Source organism: Heptranchias perlo, chromosome 3, assembly GCF_035084215.1.
Source record: "Heptranchias perlo isolate sHepPer1 chromosome 3, sHepPer1.hap1, whole genome shotgun sequence".
Taxonomy (NCBI): domain Eukaryota; kingdom Metazoa; phylum Chordata; class Chondrichthyes; order Hexanchiformes; family Hexanchidae; genus Heptranchias; species Heptranchias perlo.
The window spans coordinates 8,334,745-8,356,319 of NC_090327.1; the positions used below are offsets into that span (position 1 = coordinate 8,334,745).

General features: G+C 42.4%; 1 protein-coding gene across 1 annotated transcript in view; it reads left to right on the forward strand.

Annotated features, from left to right (window-relative positions):
- The window catches only part of laptm4b (lysosomal protein transmembrane 4 beta), an 81,714-nt gene extending 60,591 nt beyond the window's left edge, over positions 1-21,123 (forward strand). The window contains exon 7 of the mRNA XM_067978009.1: positions 19,369-21,123. Coding sequence (XP_067834110.1) covers positions 19,369-19,443 — 75 coding nt within the window. The 3' untranslated portion in view covers positions 19,444-21,123. The remainder of the gene's footprint in view (positions 1-19,368) is intronic.
- The last annotated feature ends 452 nt before the right edge of the window (positions 21,124-21,575 follow it).

Consider the following 21,575-nt stretch of genomic DNA (forward strand, 5'->3'; position numbering starts at 1 on the left):
GCATTAACTACAGCTTTGAACCGAGGAAGATGAAAACCATCACCACAGTGAACATATAGGAGCGTTGTCTCCACAAATTGCAACATCCATCGTCAGTCTGTTGCCTCCCCAGTTTATGACCTCCTTGACAGCCTGTACATTTTATTTGCTGCATGCCACAAATCAACAGTCGTCGTGCGATTATAGAAGCATAGACTCATACAGCACAGAAGGAGGCCATTTGGCCCATCGTGCCTGTGCCGGCTCTTAGAAAGAATGTATCCAATTTGTCCCACTCCCCTGCTCTTTCTCCATGGCCCTGCACATTTTTCCTTTTCAAGTATTTATCCAATTTCCTTTTGAAAGTTACTATTGAATCTGCTTCCACCATCCTTTCAGGCAGCGTATTCCAGATCATAACAACTCGCTGCATAAAAAAAAAATTCTTCCCATCTTCCCTCTGGATCTTTTGCCAATTACCTTAAACCTGTGTCCTCTGGTTAACAACCCTTCTGTCAATGGAAACAGTTTCTCCGTATTTACTCTCTCAAAACCCCTCATAATTTTGAACACCTCAATTTAAATCTCCCCTTAATCTTCTCTGCTCCAAGGAGAACAATCCCAGTTTCTCCAGTCTCACCACATAACTGAAGTCCTTTATCCCTGGAATCATTCTAGTAAATCTCTTCTGCACCCTCTCCAAGGCCTTGACATCCTTCCTAAAGTGTGGTGCCCAGAATTGGACACATTACTCCAGCTGAGGCCTAACCAGTGTTTTATAAAGCTTTAGCATAACTTCCTAACTTTTGTACTCTATGCCTCTATTAATAAAGCCCAGGATCCTATATTTTTTTTAACAGCCTTCTCAACTTATCCTGCCACCTTCAAAGGTTTGTGTACATAAGAACATAAGAAATAGGAGCAGGAGTAGGCCAATCGGCCCCTCGAGCCTACTCCGCCATTCAATAAGATCATGGCTGATCTGATCCTAACCTCAAATCTAAATTCATGTCCAATTTCCTGCCCGCTCCCCGTAACCCCTAATTCCCTTTACTTCTAGGAAACTGTCTATTTCTGTTTTAAATTTATTTAATGATGTAGCTTCCACAGCTTCCTGGGGCAGCAAATTCCACAGACCTACTACCCTCTGAGTGAAGAAGTTTCTCCTCATCTCAATTTTGAAAGAGCAGCCCCTTATTCTAAGATTATGCCCCCTAGTTCTAGTTTCACCCATCCTTGGGAACATCCTTACCGCATCCACCCGATCAAGCCCCTTCACAATCTTATATGTTTCAATAAGATCGCCTCTCATTCTTCTGAACTCCAATGAGTAGAGTCCCAATCTACTCAACCTCTCCTCATATGTCCGCCCCCTCATCCCCGGGATTAACCGAGTGAACCTTCTTTGTACTGCCTCGAGAGCAAGTATGTCTTTTCTTAATACACCCCCAGGTCTCTCTGTCCCTTCACTCCCTTTAAAATTGTACCATTTAGTTTATATTGCCTCTCCTCATTCTTCCCACCAAAATATATCTCTTCACACTTCTCTCCGTTAAATTTCACCTGCCATGTGTCTGCCCATTTCACCAGACTTCCTCCTGAAGTCTGCTGCTATCCTCCTCACTGTTTACTACACGTGTCTATTGAAGACTGTCGTCTTCTGTAAAGAACAGTGCCCATTGCTTGAGAAGGCATTCTGCAGAGAGATGGGGAGGCTACGTAACTGTTTACATATTGCGAGGCATTGTGGAATAAACTATCAAATACCTTGCTATAGCTGATGTTGGAAAAGCAGAGCAAGTACTTTTGTATTGTGAATTTTATCCATAAAAAAGGATAGTCAGTGAATGATCTTTCTCAGTTACTAGTAAATATGCCTGCCTTTTGTAGCCTGTTATCCTTCTGAAATATCACCTTGTTTCTGTTTGTTGCTCCAGTACAACAACAACTTGCATTTATATAGCACCTTTAACGTCGTAAAACGTCCCGATGCACTTCACGGGAAGGTTATCAAACAAAATTTTGACACTGAGCCACATCAGGAGATATTAGGACAGGTGACTAAAAGCTTGGTCAAAGAGGTAGGTTTTAAGGAGATTCTTAAAGGAGGAGAGAGAGGCGGAGAGGTTTAGGGAGGGAATTCCAGAGCTTGGGACCGAGGCCGCTGAATTGTGGCCACCAATAGTGGAGCGAAGGAAATTGGGGATGCGCAAGAGGTCAGAATTGGAGGAGTGCCGAGATCTCGGAGGGTTGTAGGGCTGGAGGATGTTACAGAGATCGGGAGGGGGCGAGGCCATGGAGGGATTTGAAAGCAAGGATGAGAATTTTAAAATCTGCGAGTTCCTGGATAAACAATTCCCTTTTGCAAAACGATTCAGGCAAACAAAGCTGACACGTTCATAGATAACCATTTGTACTAATGGAAGATAGTCGATAGTCATACCCATATACAGGTAGCACTTTAAGATAATTGATAATGATCCTTATTGCTTACCACGGCCGTTTATTTCCGTGCGTCTTTCCGAATACGGTGTGTTGTAGCTACTATGTTTGCCTTTGGCGATTGCCTATCCTGTCTACTGGACTCTCTCTTTTAGTATTGTATTTACTTTCCAAACCATGGAAGGCATTTTTCCGTTCCTTCATGTTGTCCATGAATCATGTGGACTATATTAGCGGTCTTTTTAGAATTTCCTTGCTCCCTTTATGAATGTCTAAGTTAATGCATTCTACAGCTGGGTTGACAAGCTAAACATTATTTGTAACATTTGTGTTTCAATTAGGATGTTTATAGAGTGATTCCACGGTATTATTAAGGTGGCTACTCAGTTGGAGCTTTGCAAAATTACTTCTCACTGAGTAGAATTGTGTATTCCTATGAATGCACTTGAAAAAGGGGGAGGACAAATTAACTCTCATTTAATGCACAATCATGCAGTAATGTTACTTGATGTGCTCTATAATGTGTTTACCAGAATGTTAAATTGCATATCAATATAGAATATCAGACATTGAAAATGAGGTGCTGCACTGACGGAGGTGCCGTCTTTCAGATGAGATGTTAAAAAGAGGCCCCATCTGCGCTCTCAGTCCTAAATCGCCCACCCCTTATCCTGAGACAATGCCCCCTAGTTCCAGAGTCTCCAGCCAGGGGAAACAGCCTCTCAGCATCTATCCTGTCAAGGCCTCTCTGAATGTTATATGTTTCAATGAGATCACCTCTCATTTGTCTAAATTCCAGAGAGTATAGGTCCATTCTACTCAATCTCTCCTCAAAGGACAACCCTCTCATCCCAGGAATCAATCTAGTGAACCTTCGTTGCACCGCCTCTAAGGCAAGTATATTCTTCCTTAGATAAGGAGACCAAAACTGTACACGGTACTCCAAGTGTGGTCTCTCTATACAATTGTAGCAAGACTTCCTTACTCTTGTACTCCAACCCCTTTGCAATAAAGGCCAACATATTATTTGGCTTCCTAATTGCTTGCTGTACCTGCATGTTCATTTTCTGTGTTTTGTGCACAAGGACACTCAAATCCCTCTGGGCACCAACATTTCATAGTTTCTCACCATTTAAAAAATATTCTGTTTTTCTATTCTTCCTACCAAAGTGAACAACCTCATATTTCCTCACATTGTACTCCATCTGCCACCTTCTTGCCTACTCACTTAACCTGTCTATATCCCTTTTGCAGATTCTTTAGGCTAAATTTTCAAATTAAAAAACCGTTGGGTTGGGTCGGGGGGGCATTGAAAATTGCCACCATTTCAAACCCGCCTCCAACCTGCCCATTTCCGGTTGTCACCGGGACAGTTCGAGGGGCGGGCAACGAAGGTTCAACCCAGGAGGCGGGTCGGGCCTTAAAACCTTTCAAGGAGGCTTCAGGCCTCCATTTTTCACCAATTCCCGATTTCAACCCTCGGGGCTTCTGTTTTACGCCTCGTGAGAAGCCCCGAGACTAACAGGTAGTTGCCTAGAAAGACACAGCATTTGGGCCAGGAGGAACAGGAGTGCTTCCCCTAGGCTTAACAAGCCTACCTGACCCCCGATCCCATCCCCCATGACTCGCGACCCCGTGCCCACCATGCCAACCTGTGCCCACCATGCCCCATGCCCACTCGTGCCCACCCCTCTTTCCCCCCCCCCCCCCCCAATCCATACAAACAAAGACTTATCTGCAGACTTACCTGAACACGTCCTCTTCCTGGCTGGTCTCCCGTCCGACTGAGACCAGCCTGTCAATCAGATTGTATCCGCGCATATCAAAAGAAGTTAGGGAAGAGATGGCAGAGGCACTATTACATATATATAAAAATTTATTAGAAAAGGGGATAGTGCCAGAGGACTGGCAGACAGCTAATGTGATTCCTATATTTAAAAAGGGAGATAGAACAAGTCCAGGGAAATATTGATCAGTTAGCTTAACGTCGGTGGTAGGAAAGATAATGGAATCTTTACTCAAGGATGTAATAAAAAAACATCTAGAAAACAAAAATATAATAAAGAATAGTCAGCACGGACTTCAGAAGGGAAGGTCATGCTTTACCGACCTTATTAACAGAAAGAGTAAACAAGGGTAATGTAGTAGATGTAATATGTTTGGATTATCAAAAAGCCTTTGATAAGGTATCACATTGTAGACTCATGACTAAGGTCAGAGCATGTGAAATCAGGGGACAAGTAGCAGGATGGATAGCAAGTTGGCTACAAAACAGAAAACAGAGAGTAGGGGTTAAAGATAGTTACTCAGACTGGCAAAAGATGGGAAGTGGTGTTCCACAGGGATTGGTACTGGGACCACTGTTGTTCACAATTTCCATAAACAATTTGGACTCGGGAAGTACAATTTCAAAATTTGCAGACGACATCAAATCGGGGGGTGTAATTAATACAAGGGAAGAATGCGTCAAAATGCAAGAAGACATTAATAAATGTGCAGAATGGTTGTGTAATTGGCAAATGAATTTCAAGATAGATCAGTGTGAGATGGTGCATTTTGTTTGGAAGAATAAGGGGGCCTCATACTGCTTGGATAATAAGAGTCTAAAAGGGGTAGAGGAGCAGAGGGATCTGGGGGTACAGATACACAAATCATTAAAAGTAGCGACGTAGGTTAATAAGGCCATAAAAAGAGCAAACCAAGCACTAGGGTTCATTTCTAGAGGGATGGAATTGAAAAGCAGAGAAGTTATGTTAAATTTGTGTAGAACCTTGCTATGGCCACACTTGGAGTACTGTGAACAGTTCTGGTCTCCAGATTACAAAAAGGATACAGAGGCATTGGAGAAGGTGCAAAAAAGATTCACACGGATCATGCCAGAACGGAGAGGATTACGCATCAGGAAAGGCTGAACAGGCTGGGGCTCTTTTCTCTAGAAAAGAGAAGGCTGAGGGGTGACCTGATAGAGGGTCTTTAAGATAACGATAGGGTTGATAGGGTAGACGTAGAGAAAATATTTCCACTTCTGGGGGAGACCAAAACCAGAGGTCATAAATATAGGTAGTCACTAGTAAATCCAATAGGGAATTCAGCAGAAACGTATTTACCTAAAGAATGGTTAGAATGTGGAACGCACTACCACAAGGAGTAGTTGAGGCAAGTAGCATAGATGCATTTAAAGGGAAGCTAGATAAGCGCAAAAGGGAGAAAGGAATAGAAGGGTGCTCGGATAGGGTGAGATGAAGCAGGTAGGGAGGGAGGAGGCTCGTGTGGAGCATAAACGCCAGCATGGACCTGTTGGGCTGAGTGGCATGTGAGTTTTGTAGATGCGATGTAACTCGATGTATTTCAACGACAACTAATTTCTCCCTTACTGCACAGCTAAAATGGGAATATTTTTAGTTCAGTCATTCCCCACGATGTTGTTAACTAAGTGTTAATTGTAAATGCTTTATTGTGAAAGAATGTCAATCTGTGATAATGGGGTCGGCCATTTAGGACCGAGATGAGGAGCAATTTCTTCACTCAGAGAGTTGTGAATCTTTGGAATTCTCTATCCCAGAGGGCTGTGGATGCTCAGTCGTTGAATATATTCGAGGCTGAGATCGATAGAATTTTGGACTCTAGGGGAATCAAGGGACATGGGGATCGGGCGGGAAAGTGGAGTTAAGGTCGAAGATCAGCCATGATCTGATTGAATGGCGGAGCAGGCTCGAGGGGCCGTATGGCCTCCTCCTGCTCCTATTTCTTATGTTTCTTGGAATCATAGAAAATTTACGGCACAGAAGGAGGCCATTCGGCCCATCGTGTCCGCGCCGGCCGAGAAACGAGTCACCCAGCCTAATCCCACTTTCTTACTAGAAAGTAAGAAAAGAAAAACTGGTTACTGATTGTGATGGGAAAACACTGCTGCTGAGCGATGAATGTATGACCATGTGCACATAGACAGGGTGGTGGCACCTGGGTACGGTAGCATAGTGGTTATGTTACTGGACTAGTAATCCAGAGACCTGGACTAAAATCCAGAGTCATGAGTTCAAATCCCGCCACGGCAGCTGGCGAATTTAAATTCAATTAATTAATTAAATTCAATTAATTAAATAAAAATCTGGAATTAAAATACTAGTATCAGTAATGATGGCCATGAAACTACCGGATTGTCGTAAAAACCCATCTGGTTCACTAATGTCCTTTAGGGAAGGAAACCTGCCGTCCTTACCCGGTCTGGCCTATATGTGACTCCAGACCCACAGCAATGTGGTTGATTCTTAATTGCCCTCTGAAATGGCCTAGCAAGCCACTCAGTTGTAAAATCTCGCTACGAAAAGTAACTCCCTTCCTAACAGCACTGTGGGAGAACCATCACCACACGGACTGCAGCGGTTCAAGAAGGCGGCTCACCACCACCTTCTCAAGGGCAATTAGGGATGGGCAATAAATGCTGGCCTCGCCAGCGACGCCCACATCCCGTGAACGAATAAAAAAAATAAAAAAATAAAAAAAATAGCTAACAGCAAGGGCAGTATTTCAACGCTAAAGCTGCCTGCTAACTTGAAATAAATTAAGATTTAGAGCTACCAACAATGTCTATATGTCAGAGGGACATTTACGACCAACAGAAGTGATAACTTGAAGATATATTTAAACATATGAAGCTGTGTTTATTTTAAGGAATGACATACATCACATTTTTAAACTAAAGTGAGAGATTGTCACTGCAAACAAATAATGCTTGGCAGATTTGAAGATTGTAAGGTGGGGGGAAGGAGCGGAGATTTACGATTATATTTACTGTGTTTCTGTCCAATATTGGCAAGTTGAGAAGATTAGCCAGTTGTCAAACTACAAAAGATAACTTTGACCTTCTGATTACTGTAAGGAATCTTACACCAGGTTATAGTCCAACAGTTTTATTTGAAAATCTCGCCAATGTACCATGCTCCGAGGCATCTTTCCTGCAACGTATGAGGTAGACAACGTTGGCCGAGTCACAGGAGTATGAACCATGTACCTGGTGGGTGGTGTCCTCTCGTGTGATGTTGGTATCTGTGTCGATGATCTGGCATGTCTTGCAGAGGTTGCCGTGGCAGGGTTGTGTGGTGTCGTGGATGCTGTTCTCCTGAAAGCTGGGTAATTTGCTGCGAACGATGGTCTGTTTGAGGTTGGGTAGCTGTTTGAAGGCGAGTAGTGGAGGCGTGGGGATGGCCTTAGCGAGGTGTTCGTCGTCATCGATGACATGTTGAAGGCTGCGGAGAACATGACGTAGTTTCTCCGCTCCGGGGAAGTACTGGATGACGAAGGGTACTCTGTTGGTTGCGTCCCGTGTTTGTCTTCTGAGGAGGTCTATGCGAATCTTCGCTGTGGCCTGTCGGAACTGTCGATCGACAAGTCGAGCGTCATATCCCGTTCTTACGAGGGCGTCTTTCAGCGTCTGTAGGTGTCCATCGCGTTCCTCCTCGTCTGAGCAGATCCTGTGTATTCATAGGGCCTGTCCATAGGGGATGGCCTCTTTGATGTGGTTAGGGTGGAAGCTGGAAAATTGGAGCATCATGAGGTTGTCCGTGGGCTTGCGGTAGAGTGAGGTGCTGAGGTGCCCGTCTTTGATGGAGATTCGTGTGTCCAAGAAAGACACCAATTCTGAGGAGTAGTCCATGGTGAGTTTGATGGTGGGATGGAACTTTTTGATGTTATCGTGTAGTCTCTTCAGTGATTCTTCGCCATGGGTCCATAGGAAGAAAATGTCGTCGATGTATCTGGTGTATAGCGTTGGTTGGAGGTCCTGTGCAGTGAAGAAGTTGTGCTCGAACTTGTGCATGAAAATGTTGGCGTATTGGGGTGCAAATGTCGCAGCCTAATATAAGATATGCGATTTGAGAACCTCTCATTCACTCACTCACCTGACGAAGGAGATAATCTCCGAAAGCTTGTGATTTTCAAATAAAACTGTTGGACTATAACCTGGTGTTGTAAGATTCCGTACATTTGTCCACCCCAGTCCATCACCGGCATCTCCACATCATGGCTTCTGATTACTGATAGACAACTACAAACTCTGCTTTTGTTTTGGGATTTTGAAATTTTACAATCCACTTTGTAACCTCCTTTGACCTTACATCCCAGCGAGCACCCTCTGCTCTTCTGTGTGTGAATTACTGTGTGGCCCTCCCCTGTCCCGCTCCACCGTGAGTGACAGGGCCATCAGCCATAACAGCCCTGCACTCTGCGAATTTCTTCCCAAAATCCCTCCCCCTTGTTTCTTCTCTCCCCATTTACAAAAGCCTTCTGAAAACCTACCTCATTGACTTTGCTTTTGGTCACCTCTCCCAATTCCTTCTTGGCGTCTGAATTTTTCCTCCTTCCCACCCCATCGACCCCCCTTTTGTGAAGTGCCTTTAGGACGTTTTGTTACATTAAAGGTGCTTTAGAAATTATTTTGTTCTGTGTTTGACATCGCAACAGAATTTAATTTGTTTTCCTCGCTGCATTTTATTATTTTTAAGGGGACGGCGTGTAGAACAGAAAAAAATAGATGTTAATAAATGCGCAGAACTGAAATAAAGATAAGAGACTATTTCCGTGGCAGCTTCACCTGAGATGTGTGCAACTGTGACCTTTTTGCAATGCCTCTCCTGGTACTTTTCTCAGGTCTTCTCTTGCTCACCTGATGAAGTTCTTATTGCTGTAATGTATTCGAATGTGTAAGACTACTTTTTGCTTGTGGCTCTGATGGGAAATGCTAACCCTACCACTTTCCAGTGGCTTTAATAGATTCATTTATGTCCGCTCCATAATTATGGAAAGATACCATCAGAGCTGAAATTGTCTGCACAGTTCCAGGCCAGTTAACTAGCCCGCTAAATAAAAAGCAAAATACTGCAGATGCTGGAAATCTGAAATAAAAACAGAAAATGCTGGAAATACTCAGCAAGTCAGGCAGCATCTGTGGGGAAAGAAACAGAGTTAACAATTCAAGTCGGTGACCCTTCGTCAGAACCTCTCCAGTTTCTTTCTCGACAGTTGCTGCCTGACTTGCTGAGTGTTTCTAGCATTTTCTGTTTTGACACCGAGACCGCTAAATAGCTAATAAAATTACAAGGCCTTTGAAAGCCTACCTTTGCGAGGTTATCTCTGTTCGATAGAAATTTCTGCGCTCGTCCAATTCTGGCCTCTTGCCCATCCCCCGATTTTAATCGCTCCACCATTGGCGGCCGTGCCTTCAGCTGCCTAGGCCCTGAGCTCTGGAATTCCCTCCCTAAACCTCTCCGCCTCTCTACCTCACCTCTTTTAAATCCCTCCTTAAAACCTACCTCTGTGACCAAGCCCCTGTCCTAATATCTCCTTATGAGGCTCGGTGTCAAATTTTATTTGCTAACGCTCCTGTGAAGCGCCTTGGGACGTTTTACTACATTAAAGGCGCTGTATAAATAAATTTGTTGTTGTGATTTATTTTTCCCATGGGGGCTACTCCTTGAATTTACAAGCGGATTAAACAGTGGGGAATACAATCATAGATACAACCTCCCAGGACGCAGCGAGAGGAATTGAAGCGTTTTTTTTTGGTGTGGGTTATCTCATCGCTGTTCCAAATTTCTGAACTGTCCCTGATGTTCATCCCCTCCCCCCCCCCCCCCCCTCCCAAATCCTATTGTGTGTTGGAATAACACCTTGTGCGTGATTGACTGAGAAATAATTGGGGCTACTTTAACCGTTCAAATTCCGGAGCTCTGTGGTCTCAGGGTAGTCAATGTTTGTTACTTCAGTTGCCTTCAACATACTGTATGCTCGTTCCAGATTACAAAAGGAAAAACTGCATCACCTACCCTCACTATTATTTCCTGTTAAGGAGACCTCTCTCCTCCCTATCTCTGTAACATCTCCCAACCCTACAACCTTCCGAGATCTCTGCGTTCCTCCAATTCTGGCCTCTTGCACAGCTCCGATTTTAATCGCTCCACCGTTGGCGGCCGTGCCTTCAGCTGCCTCGGGCCCTAAGCTCTGGAATTCCCTCCCTAAACCTCTCCGCCTCTCTACCTCTTTAACCTCCTTTAAGACACTCCTGAAAACCTAACTCTTTGACCAAGCTTTTGGTCACCTGACCTAATATCCCCTTGTGTGGCTCGGTGTCATATTTTGTTTGATAATCGCCCCTGTGAAGCGCCTTGGGACGTTTTACTATGTTAAAGGTGCTATATAAATGCAAGCTGTTGTTGTTAGTACAGTGTATTAATGTACCAGTGTGTTATGGTATGGAGTTTTTATGAATTAGGTTTGTAGCCACAGTGCAGGAAAGTGTGAAGCAGAGGCTGGTGCTTCACCATAACCAGAGAGGAAATTCTTCAGGTGAATCATCTTTCACGTGCCTTCTAATGGCTGATGCAAGAACATCATTGCAAAAAGCCTGAGAGCTGGCTGACCCTCACTTGGTTAAACCATATTGAACAACGTCAGGGGAAGGAAAATAATAAAAACATCAGTTGGAGCATTAATGACACCACTTTCTCTTTTTAAATAAAGAAAACTGGTAAGATGAACAAACTTTTTTTTAAAAAAAATTATCCTCTGCTGCCTCTGAATCCAGACCACCTCCAATTCTCCCTATAGCCCGCTGCCAGGAAGCGCCCAGAATTACCCTCCCTTCCAAATTTAATTCTCTTCCCATCCATCCCCAGAGGGCTGTGGATGCTCAGTCGTTTGAGTATATTCAAGGCTGAGATTTTTGGACACTGAGAGAATCAAGGGATATGGGGATAGGGCGGGAAAGTGGAGATGAGATAGAAGATCAGCCATGATCTTATTGAATGGCGGAGCAGGATGGAGGGGCCGTATGGCCTACTCTTGCTCCTATTTCTTATGTTCTTATTTCCCCAATGGGAGGTGCCATAAGCTCCATTTAGTTCCTTCTCACTCAGTGCAGCTCAGATAGTGAAATGAGCAGTAATCAGAGCTGGATCGACCTCTTTCTCAACGCATCTAACGCTGGCCAACATCGTGCCACCCTGTCTTGTCATTTGCATTTTTTCTTTTTGTAGCTTAAATAATTTCTACAGGAACCAATATGTAACGGTTTCATTAGGACTTCAAAAGAAACATTATTTCATCAGATACATTGAAATGTTTAATGGGTGCCTTCCATACTTGCTTTTAGCACATATTTTAATAGCAGTTAATCTATGGTGAGCACAACACCGGTTAAGAAGTTCATTAGTTGACTGAAACAAATGTAACACACGGATCATTCAGTGTTGGAAATATCCCTTCAGCTATTTAGTCAGTAATTAATTATAGTTAATAGCTAATTGAATATTGTAGGTATTAGCAAGCTGCATGAACATAATTAACATTTCTCCGATTTATCAATTTAATTATGAGAGCTCCTCTTAATATTGAATTGTGGCATCGTGTATCAACGAATGATGTACCGTATATTGAATATTATTGTAAGTAAAGAACTTGCACTGATGAAAAATATTTGCATTTATATAGTGCCTCATCTCAGCAATGTATCAAAGCGCTGCCTATTAAATTTGGAGTGCAGTCACTTACTGTATTTAAATCACTATAGTTGACTGAATGTGGAGAAATCGAATATATTGAAACACAAAGAATGCACTGGGACGATGACTACAACCTGTTATCATTAAACGACGGTCTGTATCTCCTCATCCTCCCTCCCTCCCCCTTCCCTCTCCATTTCAGGTCACTTGCCTACACTGTAAACTAGGGGAGACCTAAGAAAATTTAGGAACAGAATAAATTACAAAATGGAACCAAGAAATTAACTTTTTTTTTGAGAAATGTAATTGTCATCTAATAACTTGTTATGAAGCCTAAGAGTTACCTTTTTATCTAGACTCTACTGTCTTGAAACTTTCAACAATCCTTATAGTTTATTAATGACATACAACCTGTCACTGTTTTCATTGAATTTACAAAATCTCGGAGCAATATTGTCTAAATTCAGCTTGTGTTTCACAATGACGTGGATTGATACTTCAAATAAAGGTCAGGTTGTCTTTGCTGGCTGTATAAATGAATGAATGAATGAACGAATGAATGAATTTGATACCCAGGATTTGAAATATTTCTGCTGCCAAGTACTGTAGTAGACAAGTTAACTGCAGTGGCAAGTGATGGCTTTTATTCCAGCTTGTGGTTTGGACAGAAAGTTGAAGATGAATGGTTAAGTTTCTAGTCTTCAGCTCCTGAGATTGCCATTCAGAGCTTTGCCTGGTGAGAATTTTGAATTACTAAACTTTGCAGCTATATATTTCCAACTGTGAAAGAGATCATAATGTCATTGCCACTTAATTTCTGTTTCCCTTTTTTTTAAACCAGTGAAGCCAACTTATTGTTTAATTGTTCATTGTCCTTACTTGTTGTTTTATTTATTACAATGATGTTCTTGAAAAAACAGTAAGATGGGATTTGTTATCCTTTTTTCCCCAATGACTGTTTGTTCTCTTTAAGGTTAAGGATATTGGTTCCGGAAAATAGAATACGTTTCTCATCTTTGGTACTCATTGTCTGCATCAAACTGTCTCAGGTCAAACATAGCAATGGGTTAAGCTTCTTTTCCTTTGTCTAACCAGTCAGAATGAGACTGCCAATTCAATTGAGTTAAAATCCCACCATGGCAGTTTGAGAATTTGAAATAAAAACAGAAAATGCTGGAAACACTCAGCAGGTCATCTGTGGAGAGAGAGAAACAGAGTTAATGTTTCAGGTCGATGACCTTTCATCAGAACTGGAAGCAGTTAGAGGTTTAACGGTTTTTAGGCACGTGCAGTGGGAGGAAGGGGAGGGGAGGTAAGAAAAAAAGGGAAGGTCTGTGATAGGGTGGAGGGTAGGAGTGATTAAATGACAAAAGGGATGATGGTGCGAGACAAAAGGAGTGTGGTAATGGGACAAGTAAAGAAATAAAAGGCGGGTCTAGAGGAGCTGTAAATGGCAACATCAGAACCATTACCTGCACCTGCTGTCTGAGAAAATGGGAGCAGTGGTTATGATCTGAAGTTACTGATGAGGTGCTGTTCCTCGAGCTTCCGTTGAGCTTCATTGGAACAGTGTAAAAGGCCGAGGACAGAGAGGTCAGAGTGGGAGTGGGACGGAGAAATAAAATGGCAAGTGACCGGCAGGTCAGGGTCATGCTTGCAGACTGAGCAGAAGTGTTCAGTAAAGTGATCACCCAGTCTGTATTTGTTCTCCCCAATGTAGAGGAGACCGTAACGTGAGCAGCGGATACAGAATACTAAATTGAAAGAAATACAAGTAAATCATTGTTTCACCTGGAAGAAGTGTTTGTGGCTCTGGATGGTGGGAAGGGAAGAGGTGAAAGGCCAGATGTTGCATCTCCTGCGCTCGTACGGGAAGGTACCTAGGGGAGGAGAGCGGGTGTTGGGGGTGATGGAAGAGTGGACCAGGGCGTCGCAAAGGGAGCGGTCCCTTCGGAATGCTGAGAGGGAAGCGGAAGATGTGTTTGGTGGTGGGATCGTGCTGGAGGTGGTGGAACTGGCGGAGGATGATACGTTGAATGTGGAGTCTGGTGGGGTGGAAGGTGAGGACAAGGGGACCCTATCGTCCTGGGAGGGAGGGGAAAGGGTGAAGACAGAAGTGCGGGAAATGGGACGGACACGGTCGAGGGCCCTGTCAACTACAGTGGAGGGGAATCCTTGGTTGAGGAAAAAGGAGGACATATCGGAAGCACTGGTTTGGAAGATGGCATCATCAGAACATATGCAACCGGTACGGAGAAACTGGGAGAATGGAATAGAGTCCTTATAGGAAGCGGGGTGGGAGGAAGTGTAATCAAGGTAGCTGTGGGAGTCAGTGGGCTTATAATAGATATTGGCTGACAGCCTATCCCCAGAAATGGAGATAGAGAAGTCAAGGAAGGGAAGGGAAGAGTCGGAGATGGACCATGTGAAGGCGAGGGAAGGGTGGAAATTGGAAGCAAAGTTGACGAGAATTTGAATTCAGTTTACAAAATCAGGAATTAGTGACTCCACTTTAAAAGGTGCTTAATTGGCTGTAAAGCATTTTGGGACATCCTGAGGTTGTGAAAGGCGCTATATGAATGCAAGTTCTTACTTTCTTTCATTCAAGGTAATTAGGGTGGTACAGTGATGGAGCACATGGAGATTGGAACACAACGTACCCTGAGTCCCCATACAGACGGTTCCTAATCTGAGCTGCACTGTTCATTATGAGCAAGCGTTGAGATGCTTCTCAATAAAGAGGGAAGGAAAAATTGTAAGCAGTCCCCCTCACCCCACTACCCTTCTAGGTCACATTCCTATACTCCAATTCTGGCCTCATGCGCATCCCGGTTTTAATCATTCCACCATTGGTGGCCGTGCCTTCCACTGCCTAGGACCTAAGCTCTGGAATTCCCCCCCAAACCTCTCCGTCTCTCTCCTCCTTTTAAGTCGCCCCTTAATACCTACCTCTTTGACCAAGCTTTTGGTCACCTGTCCTAGTATCTCCTTATGTGGCTCGGTGATAAATTTTGTTTGATGATCGCTCCTGTGAAGCGCCTTGGAGTGTTTTTACGATGCTAAAGGCACTCTATAAATACAAGTTGTTGTTGTTCCTGTTGGGTATTGGCAGAGAGCTCGGACCAGGCCATCTGCGTATCCCTTTAGCTTTGGATGGTGCACAGTGTTAGAAGATCAAGAAGGGCAAAACTTGAAGAGAATAAAAGCCTTCCTGTCCCCTAATGTTTCTTCCTATAAAGTATTTGCAGCAAGACGGAGATGGAGCTTGTTTGGTAATTCAACAAAGTTATGTCAAAAGAAAATCTCGGTTTTGTTTCAGCAGCATTTGGATAAAGATGTTTAGAGAATTTACTGCTTTTGTTGAAAGGTGAATATGAGCTGTCATCTTTGCTGTTTATTGTATTTAAGCCCCTTTAAAGGCGCACACACTAAAACCTTATTTCAACGCTGGCAACTAAATAAGAATTCAGTGCAGAATGTTTTTTTTTACGCCATGGAGTGGGATAAGTTAGAATTGTTTTTAAATAGAGCATTAGACTGAAATGTGATTTTTGGACGATGTAAGTATGTCAGAAGCTGAAATTGGATTTAGAAGAACGTTTCCACTCATGAAATGTACTTGCGGACTGCTTAACTGGGCAAAGTTCTCAAAGTCCTTAAAACTCAATCAACTTTACAAACCTCCATTTATACTATTTATACCAATTGCACAAAGAATTTTAAAACCTGCTCTAATATTAACAGATTTTTTTTTTGCTTAACTAATTAAAGAGAGAGGGAGTTCTCCCAATATTTATCACACTACAAGCATCACTTTAAAAAAAAAACAGATTATCTGGTCATTATCATAGTGTCATAGTAGGTACAGGCCTTTCAGCCCATCATCCCCGTGCTGGCTCTTTGCTATCCAATTAGTCCCATTCTCCTGCTCTTTCCCGTTGCCCTGTAAATTTCTTCCCATCAAGTATTTATCCAATTCCCTTTTGAAAGTTACTATTCAATCTGCTTCCACCGCCCTTTCAGGCAGTGCATTCCAGATCATTACAACCCACTGCGTTAAAAAAAATGTTTCCTCATGTCGCCACTGGCTCTTTTGCCGATCACCTTAAATCTGCGTCCTCTGGTTACCGACCCTTCTGTCACTGGAAATAGTTTCTCCCTATTTACTCTATCAAAACCGTTCATGATCTTGAACACCTCTATCAAATCTCCCCTTAACTTTCTCTGTTCTAAGGAGAACAACCCCAGCTTCTCCAGTCTCTCCACATAACTGAAGTCCCTCATCCTTGATACCATTCTAGTAAATCTCCCCTGCACTCTCTCCAAAGCCTTGACATCCTTCCTAAAGTATGGTGCCCAGAATTGAACTCAATACTCCAGCTGAGGCCTAACCACTCTATGCCTCTATTAATAAATGCCAGGATCCCATATGCTTTTTTAACAGCCTTCTCAACTTGTCCTGCCACCTTCAAAGCTTTGTGTATGTGCACCCTCAGGTCTCTCTGTTCCTGCACCCCCTTTAAAATTGTACCATTTAGTTTATATTGCTTCTCCTCATTCTTCCTACCAAAATGCAGGTCTTCACACTTCTCTGCGTTAAATTTCATCTGTCATGTGTCTGCCCATTTCACCAGTCTGTCTATGTCCTCCTGAAGTCTGTTACTAGTCTATTGTCATCTGCAAACTTTGAAATTATACCCTCTATACCCAAGTCCAGGTCATTAATATATATCAAAAAGAGCAGTGGTCCCAATGCCGTCCCCTGGGGAACTCCACTGTATACTTCTCTCCAGTCTGAAGAACGACCGTTTACCACTGCTCTCTGCTTTCTGTCCCCTAGCCAATTTTGCATCCAGGCTGTCACTGTCTCTTTAATCCCATGGGCTTTTATTTTGCTAACAAGCCTATTATGTGGTACTTTATCAAATGCCTTTTGAATGTCCGTATACACAACATCAACGCATTACCCTCATCAAACCTCTCCGTTACTTCATCAAAGATGAAGCAATTATCTCATTGCTGCTTGTGGGATCTTGCTGTGCGCAAATTGGCTGCCGTGTTTTCCAAATTAGAGCAGTGACCACACCTCAAAAAGTACTTCATTGGCTGTAAAGCACTTTGGGACGTCCTGAGGTCACGAAAGGTGCTGTATCTTTACAAGTCTTTCTTTAATTTTACGATCATAGTGACATGGGAGCCGATTTCATTTTGGGCAGATATTGGATGGGCGGAGGGTGTTGCAATTGCGTCCTCGGCGAGAGGACCGAGCTATTTTGATGTCCAAGCCTCCCCCATATAATATCGGTGAGCTGCGAGCATTGAACCAGTGCTTAAAGGCAACATTAGAGAGTTGAAGAGTTTTTTTCTTAGCCAGAAACATAGGAATCCCTGAGATTTTTAAATGCTTTTAAAAATAGCAATAGTCTTTGAATTTTCAAATGAAGCCTCATGGACTTCTAGCAATTCTATTCTTTCAGTAATAATAGTCTCTGGAATACTACCTCTCTAAGATATTGCAAAAGGTTTACAGAGAGTGATCAGGATTGTTCCAAGATTAGGGTTACAAGGACTCACAAAAGATTGGCGAGTAGAAGATTGAAAAGACCCATTATACGGGATTTTAAAATGCTGAGAGGCACAGACTGTAAGCAGAGAACTAGAGGGGATGAAAATAAAATTAACAAGCTTCAAGCAAGACTTGAAGTTACTTTTTTTTTTCTCATAGAGTGGGGAATTTGTGGAATGGACTCCCAGCTAAAGCAGTTATAAGTGTTAATTAATACTGTTCGAAAAGAACTGGATGACTATCTATCGAGGAACAGGATTGGGGGTGACCAGGATATGTGCAGCTAGAGATGATTGAATGGGCAGATTTAAGGCGGATAAATGTACAGTTATGCGTATTGAAATGGGGAAAAAGCAAACTGTACTTGGTGAAGGGAAATCCATTAGTAAAGGTGGAAGAAAGGAAGTAGAATTTGGAAGTGATTGTTCATTCACTGTAAGTTTCCTGCCATTGTGGCTTGAATACCGGCTTAAAGGTTAAAATGCAGTAAGGCCGAAAGAAGATTTTATTTATTTATGCAATTGGCGAATAGTATGGAATAGAATGTAGATTTTACACTATGTTATTGACGTAGAGATGGGAGATTTAATTTATATCGCAAATATTACGTAGAATGTGCAGCACAGAAACAGGCCATTCGGCCCAACAGATCCATGCCGGTGTTTATGCTCCACACGAGCCTCCTCCCTCCCTATTTCATCTAATCCTATCAGCATATCCTTCTATTCCTTTCTCCCTCATGTGTTATCTAGCTTCCCCTTAAATGCATCTATGCTATTCACCTCAACTACTCCTTGTGATAGCGAGTTCCACATTCTAACCACTCTCTGGGTAAAGAAGTTTCTCCTGAATTGCCGATTGGATTTATGAGTGACCATTATTTATGGCCCCTAGTTCTGGCCTCCCCCACAAGTGGAAACATCTTCTCCACACCTACCCTATGAAACCCTTTCATAATCTTAAAGACCTCCCAACACCACTCTATCCTTGCTCTTTAACACCATTAAGATTCTACCCTAAACTTAAGAGGATTTATTTTCCCTACCCTTGTTCATAAAGGTCATATATTCCTAGATACATTTAGTGATGGCATTTGCTGCACAAAAAAAATCAATCACCTTTTTTATATGTGTGTGTATATATATATATATATATATATACCTATAAAAAGTCTGAATCCTGAAAGAAATTGGTGCTATTTATCAGTTTAAATTCTGTCCAGTCTTGGCCATAAAAAGCACCTTTCAGCTTAGGTTGCGATACATTTTTACATCGCAAACTAAAATGTTTCAAAAGCCACAGAGAATTCATGTTAATCATGTCTCAATTGCTAGCACTCTCGCCTCTTAGTCATGTAGGTTCAAGTCCCTCTCCCGAGACTTGTGCACAAAACCTAGGCTGACACTCCAGTGCAGTACTGAGGGAGAGCAGCACTGTCGGAGGTGCCACCCTTTGGATGAGACGTTAAGCCGAGGCCCCATCGGCCCCCTCAGGTGGACGTAAAAGTTCCCAGGGTACTATTTTGAAGTACTTTGAAGTTTTAGTGGTATAAACTGGGCGACATGGACATGTTGGGCCGAAGGGCCTGTTTCCATGTTGTAACTTCTATGATTCTATAAGAGCAGGGGAGTTCTCCTGGCCAATATTTATCCCTCAACCAACATCACTAAAACAAATATTCTGGTCTTTTATCACATTGCTGTTTGTGGGATCTTGCTGTGCGCAAATTGGCTGTCTCGTTTCCTACATTACAACAGTGGCTACACTTCAAAAATACTTCATTGGTTGTAGAGTCCTTTGGGACGTCCTGAGGTCGTGAAAGGCACTATATAAATGCAAGTCTGTTTTTTGTTAGTAATGCAATAAACTTTTTTTTTGTATCTTTAGGTCCTTTTACCACCCTATGAGGAGGCTGTAACGATGCCTACGAAAGATCCACCTCCTCCTTATATGTCAGCTTAAAGTTCGCAATACCGGGCAAGAATTGAAACAACCTTTATACATACACAGTCAGACCAAAAGCTATTTAAAAAATACTTTCATTCCATTGTGCAAAGTGTTATTATTATTCTCGGGGTGAAGCCTTCTTTAAGATTTTTTTTTGTGCATTTTGGATCGCTGGTTTCAGAAGTAAAAATCAAGAACACTTAGTTGTGTTTTATCATTTAAAATGACGACGTGTCGTCTCAAATTGATCATAAATCCTATTGTAATAATTCCCTGCTATTTTGGAGATTGTTATAGTGAGCCTGAATCACAGATATGAAAGTAAAAAAAAAAAAATGACCATATGCAGAGTTTTACAAAGAAACTAGTTTGTAAATGTGAAGAGTCGGTCGACTGTTCTTTGATTCTTTGTTGTTTTGAATAGTTTATCTTTGTTGGTAACACTATACATGTTAGTGTGTCACCATTATAAAGGTGCAATTGTTCTCCTTTCATTGATTATCAGCCTAGGGTAAAATTTCACAGATTCTTACAAGCACAGAAGGAGGCCATTCGGCCCATTGTACCTGTGCCGGCTCTTTGAAAGAGCTGTCCAATTAGTTCCGCTCCCCTGCTCTTTCCCCACATCCCTGCAATTTTTTCACCTTCAAGTATTTATCCAAAAGTATTTATCCCCTTTTTGAATCTGCTTTTCCACCACCCTTTCAGGCAGTGCATTCCAGATCACAACAACTTGCTGCGTAAAAAGATTTCTCCTCATTTCCCCTCTGGTTCTTTTGCCAATTACCTTAAATCTGCGTCCTCTGGTTACCGACCCTCCTGCCAGTGGAAACAGTTTCTCCTCATTTACTCTATCAAAACCCCCACATGATTTTGAACACCTCTATTAAATTTTATTGAACAAATTCATTTTTATCCTGGTTGATTAGAAATTTTATTCGAGGTTTCTCTTACGTCACAACTTTATGGTTGTGTTTTTTTTTCTGCTGCGTTCACATGCCAAATGTTCAAGTGGATCAGGTTTAAACTAGTACAAAACTATTTAACCCTGGGAGCAAAAGTAAACGTGTGAATTTGTGTGATCTGTGAGCACGTAAGCAACTGTTTCTATGTATGTTGACATAAAGCAGAAAAATCAGTCACTTTGCATGTTATGCACCATAGGTTTGATTGTTAATGAATGAAATCACTGCACCTTTACTTCAGACTTGTCTGCAGATACTTCTGGTTCAATAAATGCTGGTAAGCTGACTCTAAGTCTTGTGTTTGATTCCTGTGCTACCTTACGCTTCCAAAAGAAGCAGCGTATCCCCTTCGTCAACAGAGATGGTACAGGAAGTTGTACGTGCGTAGTGCACGCAAAGTTTCAACGGATAGCTAACCGTTTCAGGGTATGTCATGCAGCGATAGTACATCGTCATTACTCCATACAAGCTTCACAATTGTGCTAGGGAACAGAAGCATTGACATTGTACATACTCGTTCCAAATCTTATTACTGTCTCAGCCCAATAGAAAAAAAGACAAACTTGCGGAGGTTTGGTATGGTGTTATTGCTGTGTACTATAGCACAGCGTCATTTACAATTCAAGTTTTGAAAATGTTGCCTAGCAAATGGCTAGATGCTGATTTATGTTTGCTCTTGCCTGCCAGCTGTTATGCTCTCAAAAAACAAATAAAGAATTTTCATTGATAATGCCGATTTGATAACTTGATTTATTGCTGTTTACTTTTTTGTGTTTATGTTGAACAAATACTGAATTTTTAAAAATTAATTGATGAGCGCGTTGGGACGTTGTTCTATGTTAAAGGCGCTATACATAGGAACGGGTGTAGGCTATTCAGCCCCTCGAGCCTGTTCCGCCTTTCATTTAGATCATGGCTGATCTGTATCCATCTACCAGCCTTGGTTCTGTAACCCTTAATACCCTTTGCCTAACAAAAATCTATCAATCTCTGGTTTGAAATTTTCAGTTGACCCCCAGACTCAACAGCTTTTTTAGAGAGAGAGTTCCAGATTTCCACTCCCCTTTGTGTGAAGAAATGCTTCCTGACATCACCCCTGAACGGCCTGGCTCTAATTTGAAGGTGACGCTATATAAATGCAAGTTGTTGTTGTTGTTTTTGATGAGAAGATTGAGGATTCAT